The sequence below is a fragment of the Protomyces lactucae-debilis genome (assembly GCF_002105105.1).
Source record: "Protomyces lactucae-debilis strain 12-1054 chromosome Unknown BCR37scaffold_24, whole genome shotgun sequence".
Taxonomy (NCBI): Eukaryota; Fungi; Ascomycota; class Taphrinomycetes; order Taphrinales; family Protomycetaceae; genus Protomyces; species Protomyces lactucae-debilis.
The window spans coordinates 46,221-70,175 of NW_024468016.1; the positions used below are offsets into that span (position 1 = coordinate 46,221).

The 23,955-nt window shown below is 51.8% G+C and overlaps 9 protein-coding genes across 9 annotated transcripts; 6 read left to right on the top strand and 3 right to left on the bottom strand.

Annotated features, from left to right (window-relative positions):
* Positions 1-289: 289 nt before the first annotated feature.
* On the top strand, positions 290-4,315 carry BCR37DRAFT_389504 (DNA polymerase family A-domain-containing protein; the record flags this gene model as incomplete). The annotated part of the gene is made up of 4 exons (XM_040870738.1): positions 290-464; positions 508-629; positions 675-1,064; positions 1,109-4,315. The coding sequence occupies 4 exons, from the start codon at positions 290-292 to the stop codon at positions 4,313-4,315; spliced, it is 3,894 nt and encodes a 1,297-aa protein (XP_040722493.1).
* A 31-nt stretch (positions 4,316-4,346) lies between these two features.
* On the bottom strand, positions 4,347-6,465 carry BCR37DRAFT_167406 (uncharacterized protein). Its single transcript, XM_040866240.1, has 2 exons — positions 5,655-6,465; positions 4,347-5,618 (listed from the first exon to the last, which is right to left on the bottom strand). The coding sequence occupies exons 1-2, from the start codon at positions 6,376-6,378 to the stop codon at positions 4,378-4,380; spliced, it is 1,965 nt and encodes a 654-aa protein (XP_040722494.1). The 5' UTR covers positions 6,379-6,465; the 3' UTR covers positions 4,347-4,377.
* A 3,284-nt stretch (positions 6,466-9,749) lies between these two features.
* BCR37DRAFT_351669 (uncharacterized protein) lies at positions 9,750-9,974 on the top strand (the record flags this gene model as incomplete). The annotated part of the gene is made up of 1 exon (XM_040868085.1): positions 9,750-9,974. A coding segment is annotated over one exon (225 nt), but the record flags the coding sequence as incomplete, so codon positions are not given.
* Positions 9,975-11,515: 1,541 nt separating this feature from the next.
* On the top strand, positions 11,516-15,748 carry BCR37DRAFT_167188 (armadillo-type protein). The gene has a single exon (XM_040866239.1). The coding sequence runs from the start codon at positions 11,783-11,785 to the stop codon at positions 15,488-15,490; it is 3,708 nt and encodes a 1,235-aa protein (XP_040722496.1). The 5' UTR covers positions 11,516-11,782; the 3' UTR covers positions 15,491-15,748.
* A 53-nt stretch (positions 15,749-15,801) lies between these two features.
* Positions 15,802-17,662, top strand: BCR37DRAFT_383602 (uncharacterized protein). The gene is made up of 3 exons (XM_040870087.1): positions 15,802-16,464; positions 16,502-16,629; positions 16,673-17,662. The coding sequence occupies exons 1-3, from the start codon at positions 15,911-15,913 to the stop codon at positions 17,602-17,604; spliced, it is 1,614 nt and encodes a 537-aa protein (XP_040722497.1). The 5' UTR covers positions 15,802-15,910; the 3' UTR covers positions 17,605-17,662.
* A 211-nt stretch (positions 17,663-17,873) lies between these two features.
* Positions 17,874-18,746, top strand: BCR37DRAFT_403694 (carbon-nitrogen hydrolase; the record flags this gene model as incomplete). The annotated part of the gene is made up of 1 exon (XM_040872019.1): positions 17,874-18,746. The coding sequence occupies one exon, from the start codon at positions 17,874-17,876 to the stop codon at positions 18,744-18,746; it is 873 nt and encodes a 290-aa protein (XP_040722498.1).
* A 110-nt stretch (positions 18,747-18,856) lies between these two features.
* Positions 18,857-20,265, top strand: BCR37DRAFT_383605 (phosphatase 2C-like domain-containing protein). The gene has a single exon (XM_040870088.1). It carries the CDS (start codon positions 19,218-19,220, stop codon positions 20,151-20,153), a length of 936 nt encoding a protein of 311 aa, XP_040722499.1. The 5' UTR covers positions 18,857-19,217; the 3' UTR covers positions 20,154-20,265.
* BCR37DRAFT_395358 (uncharacterized protein) lies at positions 20,187-20,699 on the bottom strand (the record flags this gene model as incomplete). The annotated part of the gene is made up of 1 exon (XM_040871615.1): positions 20,187-20,699. One exon carries the CDS (start codon positions 20,697-20,699, stop codon positions 20,187-20,189), a length of 513 nt encoding a protein of 170 aa, XP_040722500.1.
* Positions 20,700-20,737: 38 nt separating this feature from the next.
* On the bottom strand, positions 20,738-23,556 carry BCR37DRAFT_167183 (putative CDC48 ATPase). The gene is made up of 3 exons (XM_040866238.1): positions 23,344-23,556; positions 23,079-23,284; positions 20,738-23,035 (listed from the first exon to the last, which is right to left on the bottom strand). Exons 1-3 carry the CDS (start codon positions 23,387-23,389, stop codon positions 20,846-20,848), a joined length of 2,442 nt encoding a protein of 813 aa, XP_040722501.1. The 5' UTR covers positions 23,390-23,556; the 3' UTR covers positions 20,738-20,845.
* Positions 23,557-23,955: the final 399 nt, after the last annotated feature.

Consider the following 23,955-nt stretch of genomic DNA (forward strand, 5'->3'; position numbering starts at 1 on the left):
CTGCTGTTTGTGGGTGAGATGTGGATCTCTTCGCCTTGATAATGGCTGGCGCTGTTGGGTGATGGGATGGGCCTGCTGCTGGTACTGCTGCTGCTGGTCATCCGCTCATGGGCCCTGCTCTTCCAGGCCTTGTAGCTGGTTCTGTCGCGGTGTAGCTTGCTGGTGTCGTCGGAAAACTCAACCAAACTGCTACTCAAGCTACTACTGCTGTTACTACTTCTACTACTCAAGCTACTTAACACAGCTCATCATGGCAGGACGACGATTCTTCGTAGGCGGAAACTTCAAGATGAACGGCACACAGGCATCCATCAAGCAGATCATTGAGTCCCTCAACGCAGCCACCATCAGCAAGGACACAGAAGTCGTGGTGGCCCCCCCTGCCCTCTACCTCTTGAACGCTCGCCAGACACTCCGCAAGGACATCGGCGTCTCTGCCCAGAATGTCTTTGACAAGCCACAGGGTAAAGTTACTTCTTTTTCGGAGTGCAGATGGCTAATGTCCAGGCGCCTTCACTGGCGAAATTGCCGTTGAGCAGCTGCGTGATGCAGGTGCAGACTGGGTCATCCTCGGACACTCTGAGCGTCGTACGCTCTTGTCTGAAGACGACAAGTTCGTCAGCAGCAAGGTATAGTCTATCGCTCCAAGCCATGTACTTGGCTAATATGTACAGGCAGCCACAGCACTCAAGGGCGGCCTCAAGGTCATCTACTGCTGCGGTGAGAACCTCGACCAGTACGAGGCAGGCAAGACAGACAGCATCGTCACTGCTCAGATTGGCGCCCTCTGCGACCAAGTCCAGGACTTTGCCGACATCGTGATTGCCTACGAACCAATCTGGGCCATTGGTACAGGCAAAGCAGCCACCCCAGAGACGGCGCAGAAGACGCACAAGGCCCTGCGTGACTTCCTCAGGTCTCGCATCGGCGAGAAGGCAGACGAGGTCCGCATCATCTACGGCGGCAGTGTCAATGCAAAGAATTGCTCGACCTATGCCTCGTGCCCGGATGTCGACGGCTTCCTCGTGGGCGGTGCTTCTCTCAAGCCGGAGTTCCAGCAGATTGTCAATGCCAAGATCTAGTCTTCTTTCTCTCTTTCTCTCTGTAGTCTCGTAGATTGGTTCATGGACTATATCCTACGCTTGTCCCCAACGACACCCATCCATATATAAACTGGATGAATCATGGCGCCCTCTGTGCAGCATGCAGAGCAGCAGCAAGACCTACAGCGAGACTCACAAGGCGACTAGCAACATTGACGAGCCAGCCCTCGCAAAGCGACCTCAAGGCGCAAGCAGAAGCGGCGCTCGCCAAGTTTGATGAGCCACGACGTCAGGGTAAGCGCTTCAATAGCGTCGGTATCCAGCAGATCAGTAGTCAGCTCCATGCGCAACTCTTCAAGCAACCGAAACAACCCGCGCAAGCACTTGTAGACTTGTCGCGGCAACACCTGCTACAGCATGACTTGCTCGGGAAGAATAGCAATGTCGCTGAGGATATCGCCTTTGATTTACCGCCGCTACAAGGTGCTTCGCTTGATGAACACTTTCATAAGCTTGGCTTGGAAGCGTCTGATCCATACCGCGACATGGCAAAGATATTTGCAACACTAGAGCTACCAAGCAAGCCAGAAAAGTGGATCAAGCAGGCTGGATGGACACGGTATGCAAGAGAAGGTGTAACGCAAGTGGAGCATCCGCTAGAGGACACTTTTTGCTTTGACGTGGAAGTCATGTACAACGTATCGCATTTTGCAGTCATGGCCTGCGTGGCTAGCAAAGACGCCTGGTATGCGTGGCTCTCACCCTGGATCCTTGGCGAATCAGACAGTCCACGGCATCTTGTACCACTAGGAAAAGAGCAGAGAAAGCTTGTTGTTGGCCACAATGTAGGCTACGACAGGTCTAAAGTGCTGGAAGAGTACAGCCTCAAGCGTTCACCCTTGGCCTTCATCGACACCATGTCCCTACATGTCGCCGTCAATGGTATGTGCTCTCGTCAAAGGCCAACATGGATGAAGCACAAGAAGAAGGAAAAAGAGCGTGAAAAGCTTCTCCTCCAAGCACAAGAATCTGACTTGGGTGCTTTGCTTGAAGACCTTGGGCAAGAAGAGCATCAAGACTTGTGGATCACACGCAGCTCCACCAATAGCCTACATGAAGTGGCTCAATTCCACTGCGACATCAAACCGGACAAATCGAAGCGTGCCTTTTTCGACAGCACAGACAAGCAAGTGATTTTGGACGACTTGCACGACCTGCTGGACTATTGCGCGCTCGACGTGGAAATCACACATCAAGTCTACAGAAAAGTTTTACCGACATATCTCGAAATTGCGCCCCATCCAGTCAGTTTCAGTGGCTTGCTACATATGAACTCTATGGTTCTTCCAGTCAATCGCAATTGGCCAAAGTACATTGAGAGTGCGGAAAAGTGCTACCAAGATCTGTCAGAAGCAGTCAAGAAACGCTTGCTGTCTATGGCAGAGGGCACCCTCGCACTCAAGGATCAACCAGATAAGTATGAGGAGGATCCCTGGCTTCGGCAGCTCGACTGGACAGCGAAACCCTTGCGTGTTGTCAAGAACAAAAAGACAGGTGAAGAGCGTGTTGCAAAGAATCAAAAGATGCCGGGAATGCCTCAATGGTATCGTGATCTCTTTCCCAAAAACGACGGGATCATCAATCTCACTGTCCGCACGCGCGTAGCACCCATCTTGCTACGCATGAACTGGGAAGGCCACCCACTCGTCTGGTCAGACAAGTACGGCTGGGTGATTCGCGTTGAAGACGAAGAATCAGCGGCTGTCTTTATCGAAAAGCGTTTCCTCAAGTGCGATATGATTAATGAAAGCATTGAGAGGGTTCGATTCGATGATGCTACGTACTTCAAAGTGCCACACAAAGATGGGCCGCTCGCTCGCGTTGCCAGTCCCCTCGCAAAATCATTCGTCAAGTTCTTTGAGGAAGGCATGCTCAACAGTGAGTTCTCCGTCGCCAAGGAAGCGCTCGAGATGAATGCAGCCTGTTCCTACTGGATCAGTGCGAGAGATCGCATCACATCACAAATGGTCGTCTGGCAAAATGAAGTCGATCCAGAGGGTGACCCAGATATTGGCCTCATCCTTCCACAAACAGCTCCGATGGGTACCGTCACCAGGCGTGCAACGGAAGCAACGTGGATGACGGCGAGTAACGCCAAGAAGAACCGTGTTGGATCCGAACTCAAATCCATGGTGCAAGCACCCAAAGACTACTGCTTTGTTGGAGCGGATGTCGACTCTGAAGAGCTCTGGATCGCTAGTCTTATGGGTGACGCACAGTTTCAAACCCACGGATCAACAGCACTCGGATGGATGACACTCGAAGGCACAAAGTCAGCCGGCACAGACTTGCATTCAAAGACGGCCGAGATTCTCGGCATCTCCCGAGGCAATGCCAAGATCTTCAACTATGGTCGCATCTACGGCGCCGGACTTAAGTTTGCCATTCAACTTCTCCAGCAATTCAATCCATCGCTTTCTGAGCAAGAGGCAAAGAAGACGGCTGAAGCCTTGTATGCTGCAACAAAGGGCGTCAAGGGTAAGATTGCAAAGCTGCAACGCAAAGCCTTTTGGCGTGGCGGCACAGAATCCTATGTCTTCAATCGTCTCGAGGCAATGGCAGAGTTGGAGGTGCCGAAAACACCTGTGCTTGGGTGCGGCATCACTGAAGCGCTTCTCGCGCGATATCTGTCTCCTGGAGGGTTCTTGACTAGCAGAGTCAATTGGGCCATTCAATCAAGTGGCGTGGACTATCTGCATCTCCTCATCACCTCAATGGAGTACCTCATTCGTTTGTACGGTATTGATGCTCGAATGTCAATCACCGTGCACGACGAAATTCGCTACCTTGTTGCAAAACAAGATGCAAATACTGCCGCATTCTTGCTGCAAATCAGCAATCTGTGGACTCGCGCCATGTTCTCACAGCAACTTGGCATTGATGATTTGCCACAGTCTTGTGCCTTCTTCTCCGAGGTTGATGTGGATCATGTTCTCAGGAAGGAAACATCCATGGATTGCATTACGCCTAGCAATCCTACTGCGATTCCGCCAGGCAAATCTCTGAGCATTGACGACACACTCAATTTTATCGCAGAACGCAAAGACTCACTTCGACCAAGCAATCCTGTGGACTTGAGTCGATGGACTTATCAGTCGAGAGAACCCGTCATGAATAGTATGGAGCAGAATGCGCTCTGGTTTCTGCAAGCTCAAACTTTCAAGGAAACAGGCGCCGTCATCAAGGCTTACGATGCTGCCCATGCCGACTAATCCATGTAAACACTTGTACCAATACATCTAACGCATATACAAATGTAGATTGAAGAGCACATCTAGAGCTTTGCCTTACTCTTCGCTCTTGTCTCCATGAACCGCTGCACTTGTGTCTTGACGTTATCCAGCACACTAGCGTCTTCGATGGTCGCAGGGACGTCCACCACTTTGTTGGGCTGGCCTTCAGCGGCATTCTCGACATATGCACGCACAACTCGCCGCAGCGTCTTCCCAGATCTTGTCTTTGGCAGCGGGGTATCAAGGACAACCATACCGCCAAGACTCGCAATATTGCCAATTTCCTCGCGAACAAGCTTATTGACCTGTTCAAATGAAGGTGCTTTACCCTTGGCTGCCACGACAAAGGCGAGAGGAACATGACCTTTGAGTGAATCTGGCATGCCGACGACGCAACACTCATTCACTCCTGGAATAGAGGTGATGACAGCTTCAAATGCACCGGTACTGAGACGATGAGCAGCGACATTGATGATGTCGTCTGAACGTGCCATGATGTGCACAAAGCCATCTTCATCAATCAAGCCAGCATCGCCCGTGTCAAACCATTTGCCACCAAAGCGCTTCATGTAACTCTTTTGGAAGCGGCCTTCACTGTCTCGCCACAGCTCCGAAAGCATACTTGGTGGCAATGGAGTTTTGAGCACAATATTGCCTGATGTACCTTGTGGGACTTCCTTGCCATCGTCATCCACAATATGCAAGTCAAAGCCGGGAGTGGGGGGACCAGCAGAGCCAGGCTTTGGTACAGGCTTATCCTTTAGACTCTGCAGAACACCTGTGATGGGCGACCCACTCTCTGAGGACCAGTAATTGTCGATACACTCAAAATGACTGCCGACATGCGCTTTTAGGACATCAGAGTAGTGAATCACAATGGACGGTTCAGACCGCTCGCCAGCAAGCATGAGACTTTTGAGCGAATTCAAATTGCGAGACTTGAGTTGCTTCGACTCAGGGTCGCCGGCACGCAACGCACGTAGAGCGGTTGGTGCGCAGAATAGGACATCGACGTTGTACTCTTCGCAAACACGCCATACCTCTGCCCCGCCACGCATAGGCAGCTTTCCCTCGAACAAAACTGTCGATGCGCCAATCAGGAGTGGAGCGTAGAAGATGAATGAGTGACCAACAACCCACCCAATATCGCTCAAGCAAGCCATAGTGGAGCCTGCTTTCATATTCATGAGGTGTTGAATCTGGTATCTGAGTTGGGCGGCATAGCCGGCTGAGAATCTAGAAACGCCTTTTGGCGCACCTGTCGTACCACTGGTGTATAGAGCTGCTGTTAGTCTAAGTTGGAAGGGTCAAGACTTACTGTATAGAATGTCTTGAGACTTGGTTGGTGTCGGTGAAGTGACTGGCTTTGCATTTTGCGCAAACTCGTCCCACTCGAGCACATCTGCAGGCAACGGCGTCTTTGCTTCATGGCCTTTTCGTTGCAGTATGACAATGGCCTTCGGCTTGTGCTTTGCTGATTGGATGCCCTTCTGAACAAGTGGCAAGTAGGGCGTCACTCGCTTCTCTTCGATACCAGCAGAAGCCGTTAGCAAGAGCTTTGGTGTAGCAGAGTCTATGCGCTTTGCAAGCTCTGACGAGGCGAATCCGCCAAACACAACAGAGTGGACAGCACCGATGTAAGCACATGCACACATGGCAACAAGTGCTTCTGGCACCATGGGCATATAGATCATAACGACGTCGCCTTTTCGAACGCCTTGGGCTGACATTGCGCCTGCAAACTGCTGGACATCCCTCAACAGCTCGCTATAGGTAATACGCCGCTTTTGAGATGTGACGGGACTGTCCCAGTAGATGGCAACTGACTCTCCAAGTCCTTTCGCAATATTCGCCTCGAGTAATTCATAGGCCATGTTGAATTCTCCATCCTTGAACCACGTCCATGAGCCATCAGCAGCAACATCTAGTACTGACTTTGGCTTCTTGTGCCAGTGAATCGTTTCTGCGATGCTACCCCAAAATTTTTCGGGGTCGGCGATAGACTGCCCGTGGATCCTTTGCTGAGAGTACATGCTAGACATTATACAAGTCCGTAATCCAAGTCTAGATGAGGAGGACAGCAATGAACAATGAAGCTGTAGATGGTCGTCGTGCGATTGATCGGAGCCATCGCCGAAGTCTGGGGGCGGAAGACGCGGGGGCGGGCGAGTCGAGATGGGAAGCCACGAAAAAGTCTTGTCGCACAGTAACTCGCACTCAACGACCGAAGTTTTGTAGAGCGGCAGTCAGCGAGCAGCTGTAGCCCATCAGATCAAGTAGCGTGATCACATGCACTGACAGGCTCAAGAAGACACAGAGCGCAGAGATGATAAGCGTGGTTGAAGACACGTTCCAGTGCGTCTTCTTAGCGGCGTCCATGACCACCGATCATGACCAGTACTAGTACTGAAGATGGACATTTTACATGTCTTCGACTGTTTGCTGGCACAGTAGCACTCATCTCATCCAGCTGCAAGATTACCGACTGTGGTCGACTGGTCATATTCTATAAGCGTTGTCGAGCGTTGTAGTCTTGTAGACAGGCTGCATCGACAAGGACTATAATTCATCTCAGTACTTTGCAGTGAAGATAGTCGCATCATTGTAGTGGCCATGCAACAGCAAGTACACCAAAAGCCTGCAGAGATAGACTGCCACCCTGGTCCTTGCAAATTGCAATCACAATGTTGTAGATGCAATCTGGCGATGTAGAGTAAGGATCATCCTGGCAGCTGCAAGCTTCTGAGCTCAATGCAGAGGTGTGCCCAAGGACGTTTCCTTTTGGGCATAATCTTTCGACATTTGGGCCCTGCGCGCTAGCTCCGCGGGCCTTTGAGCGCTTGGATTCTGATGATCCTTCATCTCTGCGAAGACGACGAATCTGCAGTCCAGATGGGCTTCGTCATGATGCAGATGCCATTTCACCTGCTCAAGACTTGGACGCGCAAACCCAAATCAGGCCAGGGCCGGCTTGGCATCTTTGGCAGAGCGCACCAATCACAGCACGACAATCCATCAGTCTCAGTCACGAAAAAATCTCAAGTCAAACCAGCTCTTTTTTTTTCTGGACTTAGGCGATTTCAAGTTGGCCAACTTCTGATAGATCACTTCGAGTGACGAGAGGTGGTAGCGGTCGGCGGTCGCGCGACGGCCGCGTGGGAGGAGTATGTGTGTTCGAGTTGATGCCGTTGTAATACCTGCGGATCCGAGACACTATCTGCGACACGGAAGGCCTGCCAGACGTGCTGATCATTCGACCTTGTCATCGCTGGATCAATGCGCACAGACTGGAGCTCCGAGCTGTTGACGCAGTATTGAGCGAATGTCATCTGAAACTGCGGTCGTGTCATTGTCGTCGCTCACTACGGCATACGAGAAACACGATACATTAAGAGATCCAATAGTGAGTCTCATCTTGGTCAGAGACAGTTTCCTTTACCTGAATGGTCGAGTGTTGCAGAGCTGCGTTGTCGATGGCCGAAGTCTGAAACACGATGGTGGCCATCTGAACGCAACTATTATCTCTGACAGGCTTGACAGCCGCGCGGTCTGCCTTGGCCCCTGATGAACGCATGGATAGAAGTCGCTTAACGCTCGGAAGATGCTTCTATGTTGAAGCTAGATTTTGAGAGACCACGTCTGATCATTGGTTCATGGGGCGTCTTGCTCGCGTGGTGAGACAACTTTGCCGTTGTGCCATTCAGAAATGCGTAGAGTCGTACAAGCATCAGACTCATGTCGAAAGCCCAGTGCGATAAGCCTATGACTCGTCTGCCGGGTCGCGTCGGTTGCCACGAGAATGGGGCGGGGCCTGTGCGGTGCGGTGTCGGTGTGTATGATGCTACCCGAGTCAAGCGAATGCCAAGCCCAAGTTTGGCATTGAAGAAGGAAGCCTTCACATGTGTAGTGCTCAAGCGGCTTTTCTCGCGGGTATAGCAAGTGCCGCCTGACGTGCGACTGGAAAGCCATGGCTGTTGCGCACAGTGGCATCGGGTCATCGCATCGGCATCGTTATCAAACGGTCAGGCCGTTGCGATGGCCAGATACCCCACATTTCGCGGACTTTGACATTTTTTCTTTTTGCTGGGCCGCTGCACGAGTGTTTCAACGGTCGCCTGCCACGCTACTTTGACGCACGAAGCTTTTTTGGATTGAATAGTGACCGGGGACCGCCGCAAATGAAGCACTACGACCAGCCAGCCTGGCCTGTCATCATTGACGACCTCGAGCCAGACGCCCATGCGACCTGGAGGGCATCTATTCGACCTCCGCATGAGTCTCGGACAATTGATCTCAAAAGAGACAAATGTCCGAGCAGATCTCAAGGCAGGTCGTTGAACAAGTCTGCATGGTAGCTGTCGCTTAATACATACAGCCGATATTGATGGTCTAGCTACGATCAATCGTCAGCTTGCACGCAGAGTGGTGCATACACTGGTGAAGCTGGACCTGAATAATCAAAGTCTCGATCTAGCGGCTACATTGTCAATGATCGGGGAACAATAGTAATCAGTGGAGTGTTGTGCTGGTCGTTGCAGTGTCTTTCGATCTATTTGTCACTGGGTCATCGGCACGACACCCCATTACCGTAGCTGTCAGAATTAAGGTGTCTCTGACTTTCTGTATCATCAGCCAAGTTGATGAAGCTGGTTCCGCAGTCTCAATGTAGACAGCTGTGGTTGTACGTGAGACATGATCCGTCTACGTTGAAGGATGGCTGTCACTTCTGACAATTTTCCGTGCGTGTCGTTGAGATGGCCGACCTGGTCCTGTCAGCGTCAGTCAGTGTACCGCGTGGTCCGCGGCTAGAAGTGTTGGCGTGTGAGACGTGGCTGGAGAAAATAGTTGGCAGCTGACCGGAATTCCATAGAGGCTTCTGTCGTGAGCGTCTTTGTGAGACTGCTGCCAGCGGGTTGTAGACTATATGCAGACCAAGATAGCAATCGGAAAAAGGCGCATTGCAATCTATGTACGCATGTGCGTCTGACGCGGTCGCAATCTCGAGATGCATGTAGCAGCGGTAGGTAGAGAGGCCAGCTCAGTGAAGCTCAAGATCATTTATGGCGGGTGCAGATCGTATGAAGTCAGCGTGAAATTGGCTCGCATGGCTCTCGAGAGTGCAGTGCAGTTGTACAGAGGCAGCGGTAGTCTGGTAGAGCAGCAAGATTGATTCCTGCGTGGGAGTCTCTTCCACGCGGACTTGACGGGCGGCCGCGACCCTTAAACTTGGTTTGCGAAATTTCTGGATGCAAACCAAGGCAAACCAAACGCAAACCAGATTTTGTCTCGCCCAACTCGGGTTTTTGTTTGTATAAAGAAGCTCGCTGCCCCCCGGCCCCTTTCCCAGGCCATCGCTCCTCCACACTCAAGCACCCTCACCACACTCACACACACACTTATACTGCTACTAGCCATGTCTAATGCGAGTGCATCCATCGCTGCAGGTCCGAGCAAGGCAAAGCCATATGTCTGCCTCACCTGCACGCGTCCCTTTGCCCGCCTCGAGCATCTCAAGCGCCATGAACGCTCGCACACAAAGGAGAAGCCTTTTACGTGCGAGCAGGCAGGAGACATGCAAGGCTGTGGACGCTCTTTTGCACGCAGGGACTTGCTCCTGCGTCACCAGCAAAAGATTCACCTCTTCCCCAACACCACAAAGCGCAGACGGCTCAGTACAGCCAGCGCTCTTTCTTCTGGGCGTCGCAAGTCATCCTCCATCTCGGTACCTTCACAACTTGTGGAGTCGCACCGTATCACCATGTCAATGCCCAATTTGGAGGACTTAAACAACTTTTCAAGTGGCACGGTCAATCCGTCTTCGCTTTGTTCGCTTTCACCAAGCGACTCGAGCGCACACTCGCAGATGGAATTCGCTTTCCCAAACATGGGATATGCTTCATCACATCCACCCGCGCCATCATCAACGGCTTCTTCTGAAAACGTGCAGTGGGCAACGGAAAAACTCTTCCCGCTCGATGTATTCCAGGCGGAAGATTCCTCATTGGCTTGGTCTATGCCAGATCTCATGATTGACGTGCAATCGCCCACTTCATCAGTGTCTTCCTCAGCATACTCACCTGTTCAAGCGACACACGACTTGCAGATTTCTGCCTCTGCCGCAATGCAACACGGTGCCCCCACCAAGTCCTACATGTCCAATGCCTATGCCACAGAAATGTACTTGCGAAGCTTGACAATGGAGAGCCAACGCGCTCAACTTGCATTGATGCAGCAACAGCACGAGCACCACTTGTCCCAGCAAAAACAGCAACACCAGGCACTCTCCTCGCAGCACTCTTCGCCAGTCAGGATTCCTTACAGCGCAGAGCAGCTCAAGATGCAGATTGGTATGCAGCAACAGCAACACCGTGCTTTGGACTTGTCCTACCCACAAACCAACTCTGGCAGCTACATTACTGATTTGGGTACTTCTTTGCAGTACAGCAACGACGCTTCTTGCTTTGCCACTGGCTACAACTACGCCAGTCTTGGTGGACGTAATTTTGTCGAATCTTTCTGAGCTGGTTCGAATATTCTTATGATCCTCAATACATGGCATTCACTCTCAATCACACATATGCATGAATTGCTCTTGCACGGCGCGGCGTTTTCAACATGATACCATATTTATACGTAGGCTAACGCAGCACATCAATACAACAGGATACTGTCGAATCATTCGCCTCTACTGCTTCTCTCGTAACTGTCTCTATTGTCAGACTGTCAAACTGCAAACTCGTCGCTGACCGACATTCCCCGGTGGCCTCGGCTTCGAAAACAAAGCGCAGCCCGGTGATTGGCTGTTTCCAGTTGTCTGTTCATTTCCTTGTCGTAGAGATTTATTTCTCTGGGGAAAAAAGATTGAGCCGTCGTACCCGGCCTTCTTCCCCGGATATCGCGGTGGCCGATGCATCAGCGACGATTCAGCAACAGTGGTGTCAGAAACCCGGGCTAGCGGTGACCCGGGTAAGACCTGGATGCCTCATGTCTTCTAGCTCGAAGCTTGGCTCGCAAGCGCCAAACTTATACGATTGCGAAGGAATATCATGTACATGTCATCATTGTCATGCACGGTCGCTCGCATAGAAGCGATTACGCAAGATCAAACCGCGGCTCGGCTCGCTATCATAGACCTAAGGGCTTGAGCACTCGCGATTTCGCACTTAATGGAAGCCTTGGAAGGAGATCAGGGCATAGACACTTTAAGATGATACATGGATCGAGCTGCAGTACCAGATCAAGAAACGCCGCGAAACAGAGACAGCATTGAGCAGGGAGAGTCAGGCATCTGAAGTCGACAAATGAGCCTCTGCCTGTTGCGTGTTTTTGTCTTCCCATCTGGAGTTTCGCGTCTTTTCTGTCGTGGGACTGACTCAACGGCCACAATCGCGTACACTGCGTAGACCGCGAAGGAGCTCATTGAAGGAAGGGCCCGTACAGAGAATCATGGCGCCATCCACAATATCAAGCGGGCGGGTGTTGGACCTCACAGGCAAGATGTCCAATAACGACAAGGATTTCCGCTACATGGGCCTCAATGACCTTCTTGCTGACTTGACGCAAATGACGGGCCAGTTGGACGATCACTCAGCATCTAGACTGGTGGATGCGGTGCTCAAAACTCTAGAAGACCCGAATGGCGAGGTTCAAAATATGTCCGTGAAATGTCTTGGTCCACTCATCAAGCACAGCAATGAGATTTACATTCAAACCATTGTCAACCGCTTGTGCAAGACCGATGGCGCTGAAGCGCTCAAAGATATCAGTGCAACTGCTCTACGGACAGTCATCTCAGAGCTGTCTCCAAACAGTTCTCTCGCCAATAGCATCACCACCAAGTTGACACCAAAGTTGGTGACGCAACTCGAGCATCCAGAAGACAAGTCGGATTTGCTACTAGAATCCATTGATGTACTACAAGAGCTGCTAAGTCGATTCGGCAAGCAGGTGGAGCAGCTGCCTGAATCCCTCTTGACGCGCATAGTCCACGCATTGGTCAAGCTGCTCGACAATTCAAGACCGGCAGTCAGGAAGCGCTCAATCATGGCGCTGGGTTTGCTCTCCATCCATCTTCCTACATCAGCTCACGATCGCTTTATGAGTGAGCTTGTTGAGCTCTTGCCTCTGGCAAAGTCAAACGAAAAAGTCAAGACTTTACTGGGTCTGCTCGGTCAGATATCAAGATCAGAAGCGCACCTGCCTCAGCCTGCGCGTCGATTCAGCAGCTTTTTGCAAACACTTGCAACGCCAGTCTTGTCAACGCTCTCTATTGATGACGACGAACTCAGAGAAACGGCATTGCTCAGTTGTGAGGCCTTTGTGCTCGGTGGCGGACCACAGATTCGCAAATTCGACGCCCAAATTTTGGAGGCATGCTTCACCTACATCAAGTATGACCCAAACTATTCTTATGATGAAGACGATGCAGGTGATGATGATATGGATATGGATGATGCCGATGAAGGGAGTGATTTCGGCTCGAACTACGATAAAACCTACTCGGATGATGATGATGTTTCTTGGAAGATCCGCAAAGGCTCAGCCAAGTTGTTGCGCGCTCTAATCTCGACCCGACCAGACATTGTCAAGAGCTCTGGCTCGCAAATTGCATCTGTGCTCATTTCACGCCTCAATGAGCGAGAAGAAACTGTTTGTTTGGAAATCATTTCTACATTCGCAGCACTCATTGACTTGGAGGCCGGTACCCCTGCAACGCGTGCTGGCTCGCCTTCTCGCAAACGAGCGAGAGAGAGCGACACAGAGATGGAGTCGGACCCGAAAACGTTGCGTGCAGCTGTTGCACAGTCCATTGGCAAGATCAAGAAGCACCTCTTGCAGCAAATCAATGGCAAGTCAGTCTCAACAAAAGTGGCTGCCTTTAATGCTCTTGCTGCATTGGCACGCTCGAATGAGATCAGTCTCGAGCCAAGTCTACACTCGATGCTAGGCCCAACAAAGCAAGCCTTGGCAAGTGCTACAAGCGGTCACAACGCGGCTGCTGGGCTCGCACTCAAGCTTGCGGCTCTTGATTTCACCCAAGCTCTGATAGATCACGCCTCCATCAGCAGCATCACGGCTAATATGGAGATGCTCAGCAGTCTCCTGACCGACACACTCGAGGCAGAGACGCTCTACAAGGTGGCCTCTACAGCGCTGCAGTCAATATTGTCACTGCTTGTGATTGTTGCAAGACATGGTGATATCAATGCCCACACCACGCTATTCTCCTGCATCCTGCAAAAGACAAAGTCAGAAGCGCTCGATCATGAATTGCGCGATCAACTGATCAAGGCGCTTGGTACGGCCATGGCGCATCTTCCAGCGGGTGCGTCGAGTTCGTTAATGGCAGACGCAGCTGGACTTCTCTTGCAGCGATTACAATCTGAGCCGACGCAACTTGCAGCGACTCAAGCGATTGCTGAAGCTGCCAATGCACAAGTTGCAGTGCTGCAAACAGATTGGGCCTCCCAAGTCGTACGGGTCATCACACCCTTTGCGCGCAATATGAGTGATAAAAGTCTTCGAGCTGCAGCCCTGACTGCTCTGCCGTTACTACTTCCTCGTGCTGCTAGTCTACTTGAAGAAGCCGTCGTGCGGGACTTGACATCCTCGATGAATCATCTGCTCAAGTCTGGCGATGCTCAAGTCTTGCCATCCGCTGTCCAGGTCCTTGGGTCGTTGGCACTCAATACACAGGGCCCGTTGCAGCAGCTCGTGCAAAAGGAGACATTACCCGTTGTCCTGGGATTGATTGATTTGCCAGCTGTGCAAGCTAGGGGTCCAGCATTGGAAGCAGTCCTGTTATACTTGTCGTCCGTGTCGCTTCAGGGTGAGGCGGTCGCCGTGATCGCCAGTCTGTCATCCAACCTCAAGGACAAGAATTTGCCGATCCTTGGTCGCTGTATTGCGGCTTGCTTGCCTCTGGAGAAGGATGCGCTCGCTACACACATCAAGGCGATTCAAGCACCCAAGACACCGGAGGAAGAGCGCGCTTTGGCACTATATATTGTTGGTGAGTATAGCTCAAAAGCAGCAGTCGACAAGAATGTGGCGGATCTCGTCTTGACACAATTCAGCTCTCCCTCTGAAAAAGTCAAAGCCGGCGCTGCTTTTGCCTTTGGAAGCTTGGCTGCACGCGACATGGACAGCTACTTGCCTGTTCTCTTTAAGGAACTTGGCAAGAGTTCTTCAGATCACTTTTTACTGGCTGTATCTCTCAATGAGGTGATTGCGCATAATGAGCATGGCGACAGGGTGGAAGTGTTGTTGTCTCACAGCGACGCCATTTGGGAGCGACTGTTTCGAGCAGCAGACGATGAGCGTGCCAAGGCAACTCTCGCAGAATGTGTGGGCAGACTGACCTTGCTCCGCCCATCACGATTCCTTCCTCAACTACAAACACAGATGCGCTCAGAAGAGACGAGTATTCGATCGGTTGTCATTCGCGCCGTTCGGCATACATTCACGGCTGCGAGTCACGATGTAGTGTTTGATGACTTGCTGAGACCTTTTGTGGTTGACTTTTTGTCCATGATGGAGGACTCTGACTTGGAGATTCGACGGCTGGCGCTCAGTACACTCTATTCTGCAGCTTTCCACAAACCGCAGCTGGTTCACGATCACATTGGACGACTGCTACCCCTACTGTACAAGGAGACGAGCATCAACAAGGATCTGGTGCATGTTGTTCAGATGGGGCCCTTCAAGCATACGGTGGATGATGGATTGGTGTTGCGCAAGAGTGCCTTTGAGACGTTGCATACGCTGTTGGATTCCTTCTTTTCAGTCAATGAGATGCAAGGCATCTACACAGTTATCTTGACTGGACTGGATGATGTGCATGAAATCAAAATGCTCAGCTACCTGATGCTTTCGACCTTGGCGAGCAAGGATCCCGAGGGCGTGCAGCAGCATCTCGAGCAAGTCACTGCCAAGATGGTCAAGGTGATGGCAGCAAAGACAAAGGAGAATGCCGTCAAGTCTGATCGCGAGAAGGATGCTGAGATTAAGCGAAGTGTCATGCGTTGTGCCGTTGCGCTGAAGGACGTGGCGGGCCCCAGTACGCCGGCCTTTGCGGCCTTTTGGCAGGATATGCAAGCGACGAGGCAGGGCGAGATTGAGAGTCTCTCGCAGGAGCTCCGGGGTGTCCTGTAGCTCAGGACTCCATCAAGTAGCTTTATACTCAATACCACACGTGATTGATTGCCTGGCTGACGAGACAAAGACACCACACACGACCAGGTCACTTGTGAGACTGGCAGGGAAAGGCCATGTCGCTCTTTGGGGATGAGAATGAAGGCAGCAACGGCGCATCGAGGATTGGATCTTCTTCCCGGCTCAACTCGGCGTCAAAGGCGCGGACAAACAATAGCAGCAGCGGTCTATTTGGCGATGACGCCGATCCATGGAGTATGTCCCCTGTCCTGTCACAAGCAAGTAAAGCACAGATGGCTAATGATCCCAGTGCCGACGCCCAAGAAGCAAGCAGACATTGGCACCCTGCTAGAAGATGCCGATATTCCTGATGCCTATGTCGATGTCTTTGAAGCGTATGCGACAAACGGCCTCGTCACCATGTCTTCCTTTAAGGAACTACTTAAGGCGGCGCATATCAGTGATTCGGATGCAGAGACAGTTCTTGCTCTTGTACTGCCTGGAGAGTCTAGTACCGCTGGCTTGCCCCGCGCAAAGCTCAATGTCGCACTGGCGCTCGTTGCGTTGTCGCAGCAAGGCGAAGAGCTGACGCTGGATGCCGTGGATGACTTACGACACAGACGCTTGCCAGTACCCAAGCTAGCGACGAAAGAGCAAAAGGCTCAAGAGGCGCCATCAGAGATCAAGCCTGCATCTCCAACCAAAGCACCCGTTCAAGCAGCACAAGCGCCAGTCCCGCAGCGACAGACTGCCGAAGAACCCTCCACGGCCTCTACAACAGACGATCCATGGTCTAATGGCAGTAGTTCACGCTCTCATCACTACGATGAGAGTCCTAGTGTGCCTGAGGCAACCACAGCAACGCCAAGTTACACGAGCCCCGCGGTACAAGGTTCTCTGGACTTTGATGCGATTACAGTCACGACGCTTGAAGGAAAAGAAGGAATGCCGCTCTGGAAACATCTCAACTATGCGTACGTCTCCCCCATGTATTGCACACGCTGACAAAAGTATCAAAAGCGCCAAGCGCAAGTCTAATGTGGTACGTCGATACAGCGATTTCGCATGGCTCCTTGAATGCCTACTCAAGAAGTATCCATTCCGTCAAGTCCCCTTGCTGCCGCCAAAGCGGCTTGCCGGTATGACTCTATCAGGTATGCAAGACATTCTAACACTTTCAAGTGAATGGCATTTACATACGAATAGATGCTGGCTTTTTGGAGAAACGCCGACGTGGGCTCTCGCGTTTTGCTAATGCACTTGAACGGCATCCTGTGTTCAAAATCGACCAGCTCGTGACGACCTTCCTCACAGTCCCAACGGAATTGGCCGTTTGGCGAAAGCAAGCTTCAATTTCAGTGCAAGAAGAGTTTGAAGACCGCTACCTCGCGCCTGACCTGGAAGCCAGTCTACCACAGGGCATTGACGACTGGATGTACAAGACCCGTGTAGCACTCGCGCCTGCCATTGAGTCATTCACAAGTTTGGTCGTAACGCAGGAACGTCTCATCAAGCGGCAGGAAGTGGCAGGGACAGATCACCTACGGTTGAGTTTGACGCTCAATACATTCTGCGAGCAACAAGGTGCGACGTATGATGTACTGGGCAAAGAACACGGTCCCGGCATTGTACGTGGTTTGCAAGCATTATCAAGACACCATACCACCGCACAGCAGACGATGGAGCAAGAGTGTCGCGCACTGGAAGATGCCGTACTTGAAGACTTGAAGCGACACAGGGATACGTTGACTGCGATGCATGAACTATTTGTACGACACGCCAAATATGCAGGCGACAATGTCTCTGCATTGGAGAAACGCATTGCCGCTGCGAAAACAAAGCTGCATGCATTGGACAACAAGGTGGATGCAAAGGAGAACGACAAGGCAAAGTTGCGGGAAAGCATACAGAGTGATCAAAACACGATTGTCAAGCTGATGAGTCGCCGTGTGTTTGTGCGGGAGTGTGTGTGGCATGAGTTGCAGGTGTTTGAAGCACAGCAGGTGCACATTTCGAGGCTGGTGAATGACTTGGCTGGGTTGCGAGCCGACTTTGCAAAGCGGTTGCTGGATCTGGCTGTGAAGCTACAGGGCGACGTTGAGGGGATGCCGTAGCTGGTAACAGGCACATACATGCACATACATGCACATACTGGAGTACTCGAGGCCGCACAGGGGGAATTCGGCGTCGCCGTCGCGCTTCCCCACAAATTCATCTCTCCAGACCACATTAGCTCATCTGCTGCTGGACCACAAGCCTCAGCTTAGACTAATAGTCAAGCTAACCTTTGCCTGTATCAACAGACATGGTCCGTGTTGCTGTGTGTCAGATGGCCTCGCAGCAGTTCAACCTTGAAAAGACACTCGGCGTGGTCGCAACGTACATGAACAAAGCTTCCGAGAAGAAGACTGATCTCATTGTATTCCCAGAAGCTACTATCGGCGGATACCCAAAGCACTCGACCTTTGGTATTCAGGTAGGCCTGCGAACAGATTCAGGACGGCAAGAATATCTGCTATATTACAACGCCTCTATTGAGGTGCCGTCGCCCACCACGGATACACTTGCACAATTGGCAAAAGAGACCAACATGTCTGTGGTCATTGGCGTGATTGAGCGTGAACGAGGGACACTATATTGCACGCTGCTCTATATCGATGCTGTCGCAGGTTTGATTGGCAAGCATCGAAAAATCATGCCGACCGGGGCAGAGAGGCTTGTGTGGGGGTTCGGAGACGAGTCTACCATTGCCGTGCATGACATGACTTTGCCGTCTTTGCAGAACGTCAATGGTCACGGGAACAAGGCCAAAGTCTCGGGCGTCATCTGTTGGGAGAATTATCAGCCCTTGTTACGGTATCACATGTATCGACAGGGCACTCAAATATACACAGCTCCTACTGTGGATGCTCGAACGACTTGGCTCCCCTCTATGCAATTTATTGCCCAGGAAGGACGGTGTTTTGTCTTGTCGGCGTGTGCCTTTGCCAAGAAGGAAGACTTCCCTGCTGACCATGCCGCTCAACAAGCACCGGACGATATCATCATTGCTGGTGGGAGCTGCATCATCTCTCCGCTGGGTGAAGTCTTGGCTGGTCCATTGCGTGAGGAAGCTGGCCTTCTCTTTGCAGAGATTGACCTGGACGACAATATCAGGGGTGCGCTGGATATGGATGTTACGGGCCACTACTCGCGGTCAGACATTTTCCAGCTGCACGTCAAGGGATATCCTGAAGATAAGTCCAAAGCAGTTTAAGCCTCCCATAGCCCTATACTCCTTCCTCCATGCCCGTGCCACACCGCCCGAGTAGACAGCGGCACCTCTTCTGCTCGTCTCTTCCCCAAATTTCAAATTTCGCAGCGGAACTTGAACCATCCGCGACCAAGCCAACCAGCATCCATCGTCTGCTCATCCTCAGAGCCACGGCTTGGTCCTGCTGACAGGGTCGGATTCACGGGCAGATAGGCCTCTTCAATTTTATCCAAGCATGACCACGCCGCAGTAAGTCCCCATGCGCGCACCGTGCCAACTTTGCCAAGACACTCCAGTCGCTGACCCATTCGCAGAACCGGCAAACGTCGTTCCCTCTCTGTGACCCTTGCACAGCTCGCACGCAGCTTCTCTAATTCTTCTCCACCTGAAAATCAGCCTCTTCAATCGCGTACGGGCTCGAGTGGCAGTACACGGCGGTACTCCACAGACGAGTCTGCCAACCGCGCAAAAGAGATGATCAATAGCGCAGGCGAACAACATCCCGAAGACCGTCATACATTTCGCGTTGGTGTGACGGAGGACAAGAACCGGCGCTGTCGGCGGACCATGGAGGATACGCATGCCTTTGTGTATGACTATATGAAACATCCTGATGACGGCTATTTCGCCATTTTTGATGGTCATGCTGGCAGGCTTGCTGCTGATTACTGTGGTTCGCGTTTTCATTTGATTCTAGCGGACATCATGCGTCGTAATGTCGACAAGCCGCTGCCGGATATCTTGGATGCAGCGTTCACCTATGTCGATTCAGCCATGGAGAAGATGCACTTCAAGAACCAAGGATGTACCGCTGCCGTGGCACTCTTGCGATGGGAGACACGGTTGCCTGTGCCATCAGAAGGTACAGAAGCAACTACCGTACAAAACCATCGACGCGTGCTCTACACTGCTAATGCAGGTGATGCCCGTATTGTGCTATGTCGCGCCGGTCGAGCCATTCGACTCTCCTATGACCACAAGGGATCTGATCATCAAGAAGGTGTTCGTGTACAAGCAGCTGGCGGTACAATCCTCAATAATCGCGTCAATGGCGTTTTGGCCGTGACGCGTGCACTTGGCGATGCCTATATGAAGAGTCTCGTGACGGGCCACCCGTATACAACAGAGACGGTGCTTGTTCCTGAAGAAGACGAGTTTATGATTCTGGCGTGTGATGGGCTATGGGATGTATGCACCGACCAGCACGCGATTGACCTTGTTCGCGCGGAAAGAGACTCCAAAAAGGCGAGTCAAGTACTGGTGGAGTATGCACTCAAGGAGTACTCGACCGACAACCTCACCGTCATGGTGGTCCGGCTCAAGGATCTCGCGCCGCTGTCTCCCGTGCTGGCGAGCAAGGAGCCAGCAGACATCCAAGAAGAAGATGGCGAATCGGCCGTTGTGGATTGATTTTTGTGTGACTGGTCGATGCAACCTTCGTTCTCATAGCTCTTCCTCATCATCGTCTGCACTTGCAGGCGTCGTAGTAACAACAGGCTCTTGTACACGACCATCCAGCGCTTCACGCTCACGCTGCAGCCGTACTTCCTCTTGCAATGCCAGAAACTTGGCTTGCGTCTCTTCCTTTTCCTCTTCTGCCCGTTCATTGACGACTTCCCATCCACTCGCCCGCTGCTTGATGCTCTCTTGCGATCGTTTATACGCATCGGCTTTGACATCTACCTTCGCCTCAAACGCAATTCCCTTCTCCCGCTGCTGATGTTTCCGCCGTTGCTGTTTTGACGTGAGTTTCCCTTGTCTCTTGGCAATACCGGCTTTTTGCTGACCCGTCGCTGCAGCTGTACGAAGTGCTAAATCACTCACTGCTTTGGTGACGCGTGATTTGGCAGATTCTTCGGTAGTAGCTGCTTCGCCAGCAACATTGCTTGTTGCACCATGTCTGAGGTTGCGCGTCCGTTCAGACGGTTCCTTTCTCGTTTTGGCCTTTGGGCGCATCTGTAGATACTTTAGCAGCTTTGTCCCAGTCGAGTAGGTGAAGTCGCCGAAAAAGTCAAAAAGGCGACGAGATGGACAACGACACAGCAACGAGCAGTAATGAAGAGCAAAAGGATAGACTACGGGGATGCATCATGCGCAGCAGCCTAAGAGTAGAGGTCATCTTCTCCGTCATTGCCAAACTGAGAAGGAGGCTGCACCTCACCGCCTTGACCGGCCGCAGCTGCCTCATTGGCAGAGGGGAATCTGAATCCAGAATTACCCGGTGCTTGGTTCTTGAGCTGCGTGGCAAACATCTCATACCGCCGGATATCAGAGTCAGAGACGGATCGCCTTGCAGACCGCATGGCCTCCTCAAAGTACTCGCGCGTCACTTCAGCTTTATCATCCTCATCCGCCATTTCAACATCACCACCTTCCTTAGCCCGTTGCACATCCGCTGCAATCGAATCTTTGATGGCGAGTTTCACGGCGCGTTGAACAATATACGACATGTCTGCACCAGAGAAACCATGCGTGTGCTTTGCAATGTATGTCAAGTCGACATCTGCAGCAACAGGCGTCTTGCGGAGTTGTGCCTTGAGGATCGACAAACGTGACTCTTCATCTGGCAACGGCACGTAAATCAATTGATCCAAACGTCCAGGTCGCATGAGTGCTGGATCAATGACATCTGGTCGGTTGGTGGCGCCAATGATGAAGACATTCTTCTTGGAGCCCATACCATCCATTTCAGTGAGGAGTTGGTTGACGACACGGTCTGATGCACCGCCTGCATCACCACCACCGCCACCACGCGCACGAGCAATCGAATCCAACTCATCGAGGAAGATGACACACGGCGCTGCAGCGCGTGCCTTGTCAAAGATATCACGCACACCCGCTTCAGACTCACCAAACCACATCGACAACAACTCGGGTCCCTTGACGGAAATAAAGTTGGCGGCGCATTCATTGGCAATGGCTTTTGCAAGGAGTGTCTTTCCCGTTCCTGGTGGACCATAGAACAAGACACCTTTGCTGGGTGACATGCCGAATTTGAGGAATTTGTCTGGGTGTTCGACAGGGTATTGCACGGTTTCCTGCAACTCCGTCTTGACCTTCTCCAAACCACCAATATCGTCCCACTTGATGTTGGGGATCTCCACAACAGTCTCGCGCAGGGCAGATGGGTTGGAGGTGCCGAGGGCGAAGCGGAAATTCTCCATCGTCACGCCAAGCGAGTCAAGCACTTCTGCGTCAATGGTATCTTCATCCAAGTCAATGAGATCCATCTTTTCACGAATCTGTTGCATAGCAGCTTCAGAGCACAATGAAGCGATATCCGAGCCAACGTAACCGTGCGTTTCAGCGGCGATTTGCTCAAGATCAACGTCATCGCCGAGTTTCATATTCTTGGTGTGGATGCGCAGAATCTCAAGACGACCAATGGCATCCGGGATACCGATATCGACTTCACGATCAAATCGACCGAATCGCCTGAGTGCAGGATCAATGGAGTTGGGTCGGTTCGTGGCTGCCATGACAACAATATTGCTGCGTGCCTTCATACCGTCCATAAGTGTCAAGAGCTGCGACACAACACGTCGCTCCACCTCACCATTTGTTTTGTCACGCTTTGGTGCAATGGAGTCAATCTCATCAATAAAGATGATGGCCGGGGAATTCTTCTCTGCCTCCTCGAATGCTTTACGCAAGTTGGACTCTGACTCACCGGCCATTTTGGACATGATTTCGGGACCGTTGATGAGGAAGAAGAAGGCGCCTGTTTCATTGGCGACGGCACGCGCCATGAGTGTCTTTCCCGTTCCCGGTGGACCAAACATGAGAATTCCACGAGGTGCCTTGACACCGAGTGTCTTGAAGAGTTGTGGGTGACGCAATGGCAGCTCAACTAGCTCTCTCACTTGAGCGAGTTGCTTGCGACAACCACCGAGATCATCATAGCCCACTTCAGCGAGACCTGCTTCTTCATCTTCGCGATCAATGGGGTCCCCTTCACAGTGGATGACGGTCTCAGAAGAGACAATACCATACTCTCCCGGGTCGACTTCAATGCACTTGAATTCAACTTGACGCATGCCACCACGGCAGGTAAACAAGTCGCCCTTGCGAATTGGTCGGTACGCTTCAAAGAAGTACGGCTTGAGGAAGACATCAAAGATGGAACCGGTGATGCCTTCGATTGTATCGCTCAGGGGTGCGACTTCGATACGTTTTGCATAGCCGACATCTTCTGCTGGGTGGATGAGGACGGTGTCTGAGAGTTTGACACGTAAGTTGTGGCGAACCACACGGTTCAATCGCGCCACGCCGTCTTCCATATCATCGTCGCCCTGCTGTTAGATGACCTAATATTTGAAAATGGGTTGAACGTACGAGTGCCACGAGCACAGTATCCTTTCGCTTCTTTCCCTTGACGATGACATTATCGCCACGGAAGATGTTGAGGGATTCCATTGTCTTATTGGACATGGTGATGACGGAGTTGTCGTCGTTTGTCGCGTCATCCACAACAAGGGAGTTGGGCTTGTTCTTCTTGCGCAGGATGGCGGTTGCAGTCTTGTCTTCTGCGGTCTCTGGGGCTATAGAGATGCTGTTAGACTTGATTGCGCAATTGATTTGAGCATGAATTGGGTCTTACCTGCGGCGGGCATTGCAGACGGTTTCTTCTCGTCTTGTGCGTCCATGTCTGGCAGATTTCTGTGTATGTCCTGCCTGCCTGTCTGTCTGTCTATCTGGCCTGTCCTTTGACTGGATGGCTTGAGGAGTAGGAGGAGAGTAGCTGGTGCTGGTGGTTTGTCACTCGTTCGGCTAAAGTTCAAGGGCGACGCGTCATGGAGCAGCAGCAGTAGTAGTCAGCAGCAGCAGTAACAGACTAACAGTACTAGGCCTGATGCGAGAATATTCTACGGCAGGTAGTAGCAGTACAGTGCATCTAGCAACAGGCCTGTCTTCTTGAGCAGTAGTGATGGACGGTGTATCGGGTTGACTGTGAATTCACCGGCCTGGTTGGTACTGTCTATAGTCTAGCATGCTACAGTACTACTCTACTGTCTAGCCTACTACTCTACTAGGCCACTACCAGCACTGTCCATCAGCCTCATGATCACGAGCCAGCGGGCAAGAAGCAAGAGATGGAGAGACTGCGCATGATTCGTGCGCTTAAGTGTGCGCGAATGAGAAGCGACCATCAGAGACAGAACTGACTCTCTCTACTCTTCTCCAGTCTACTCTCTACTGTACTGATAGTGAA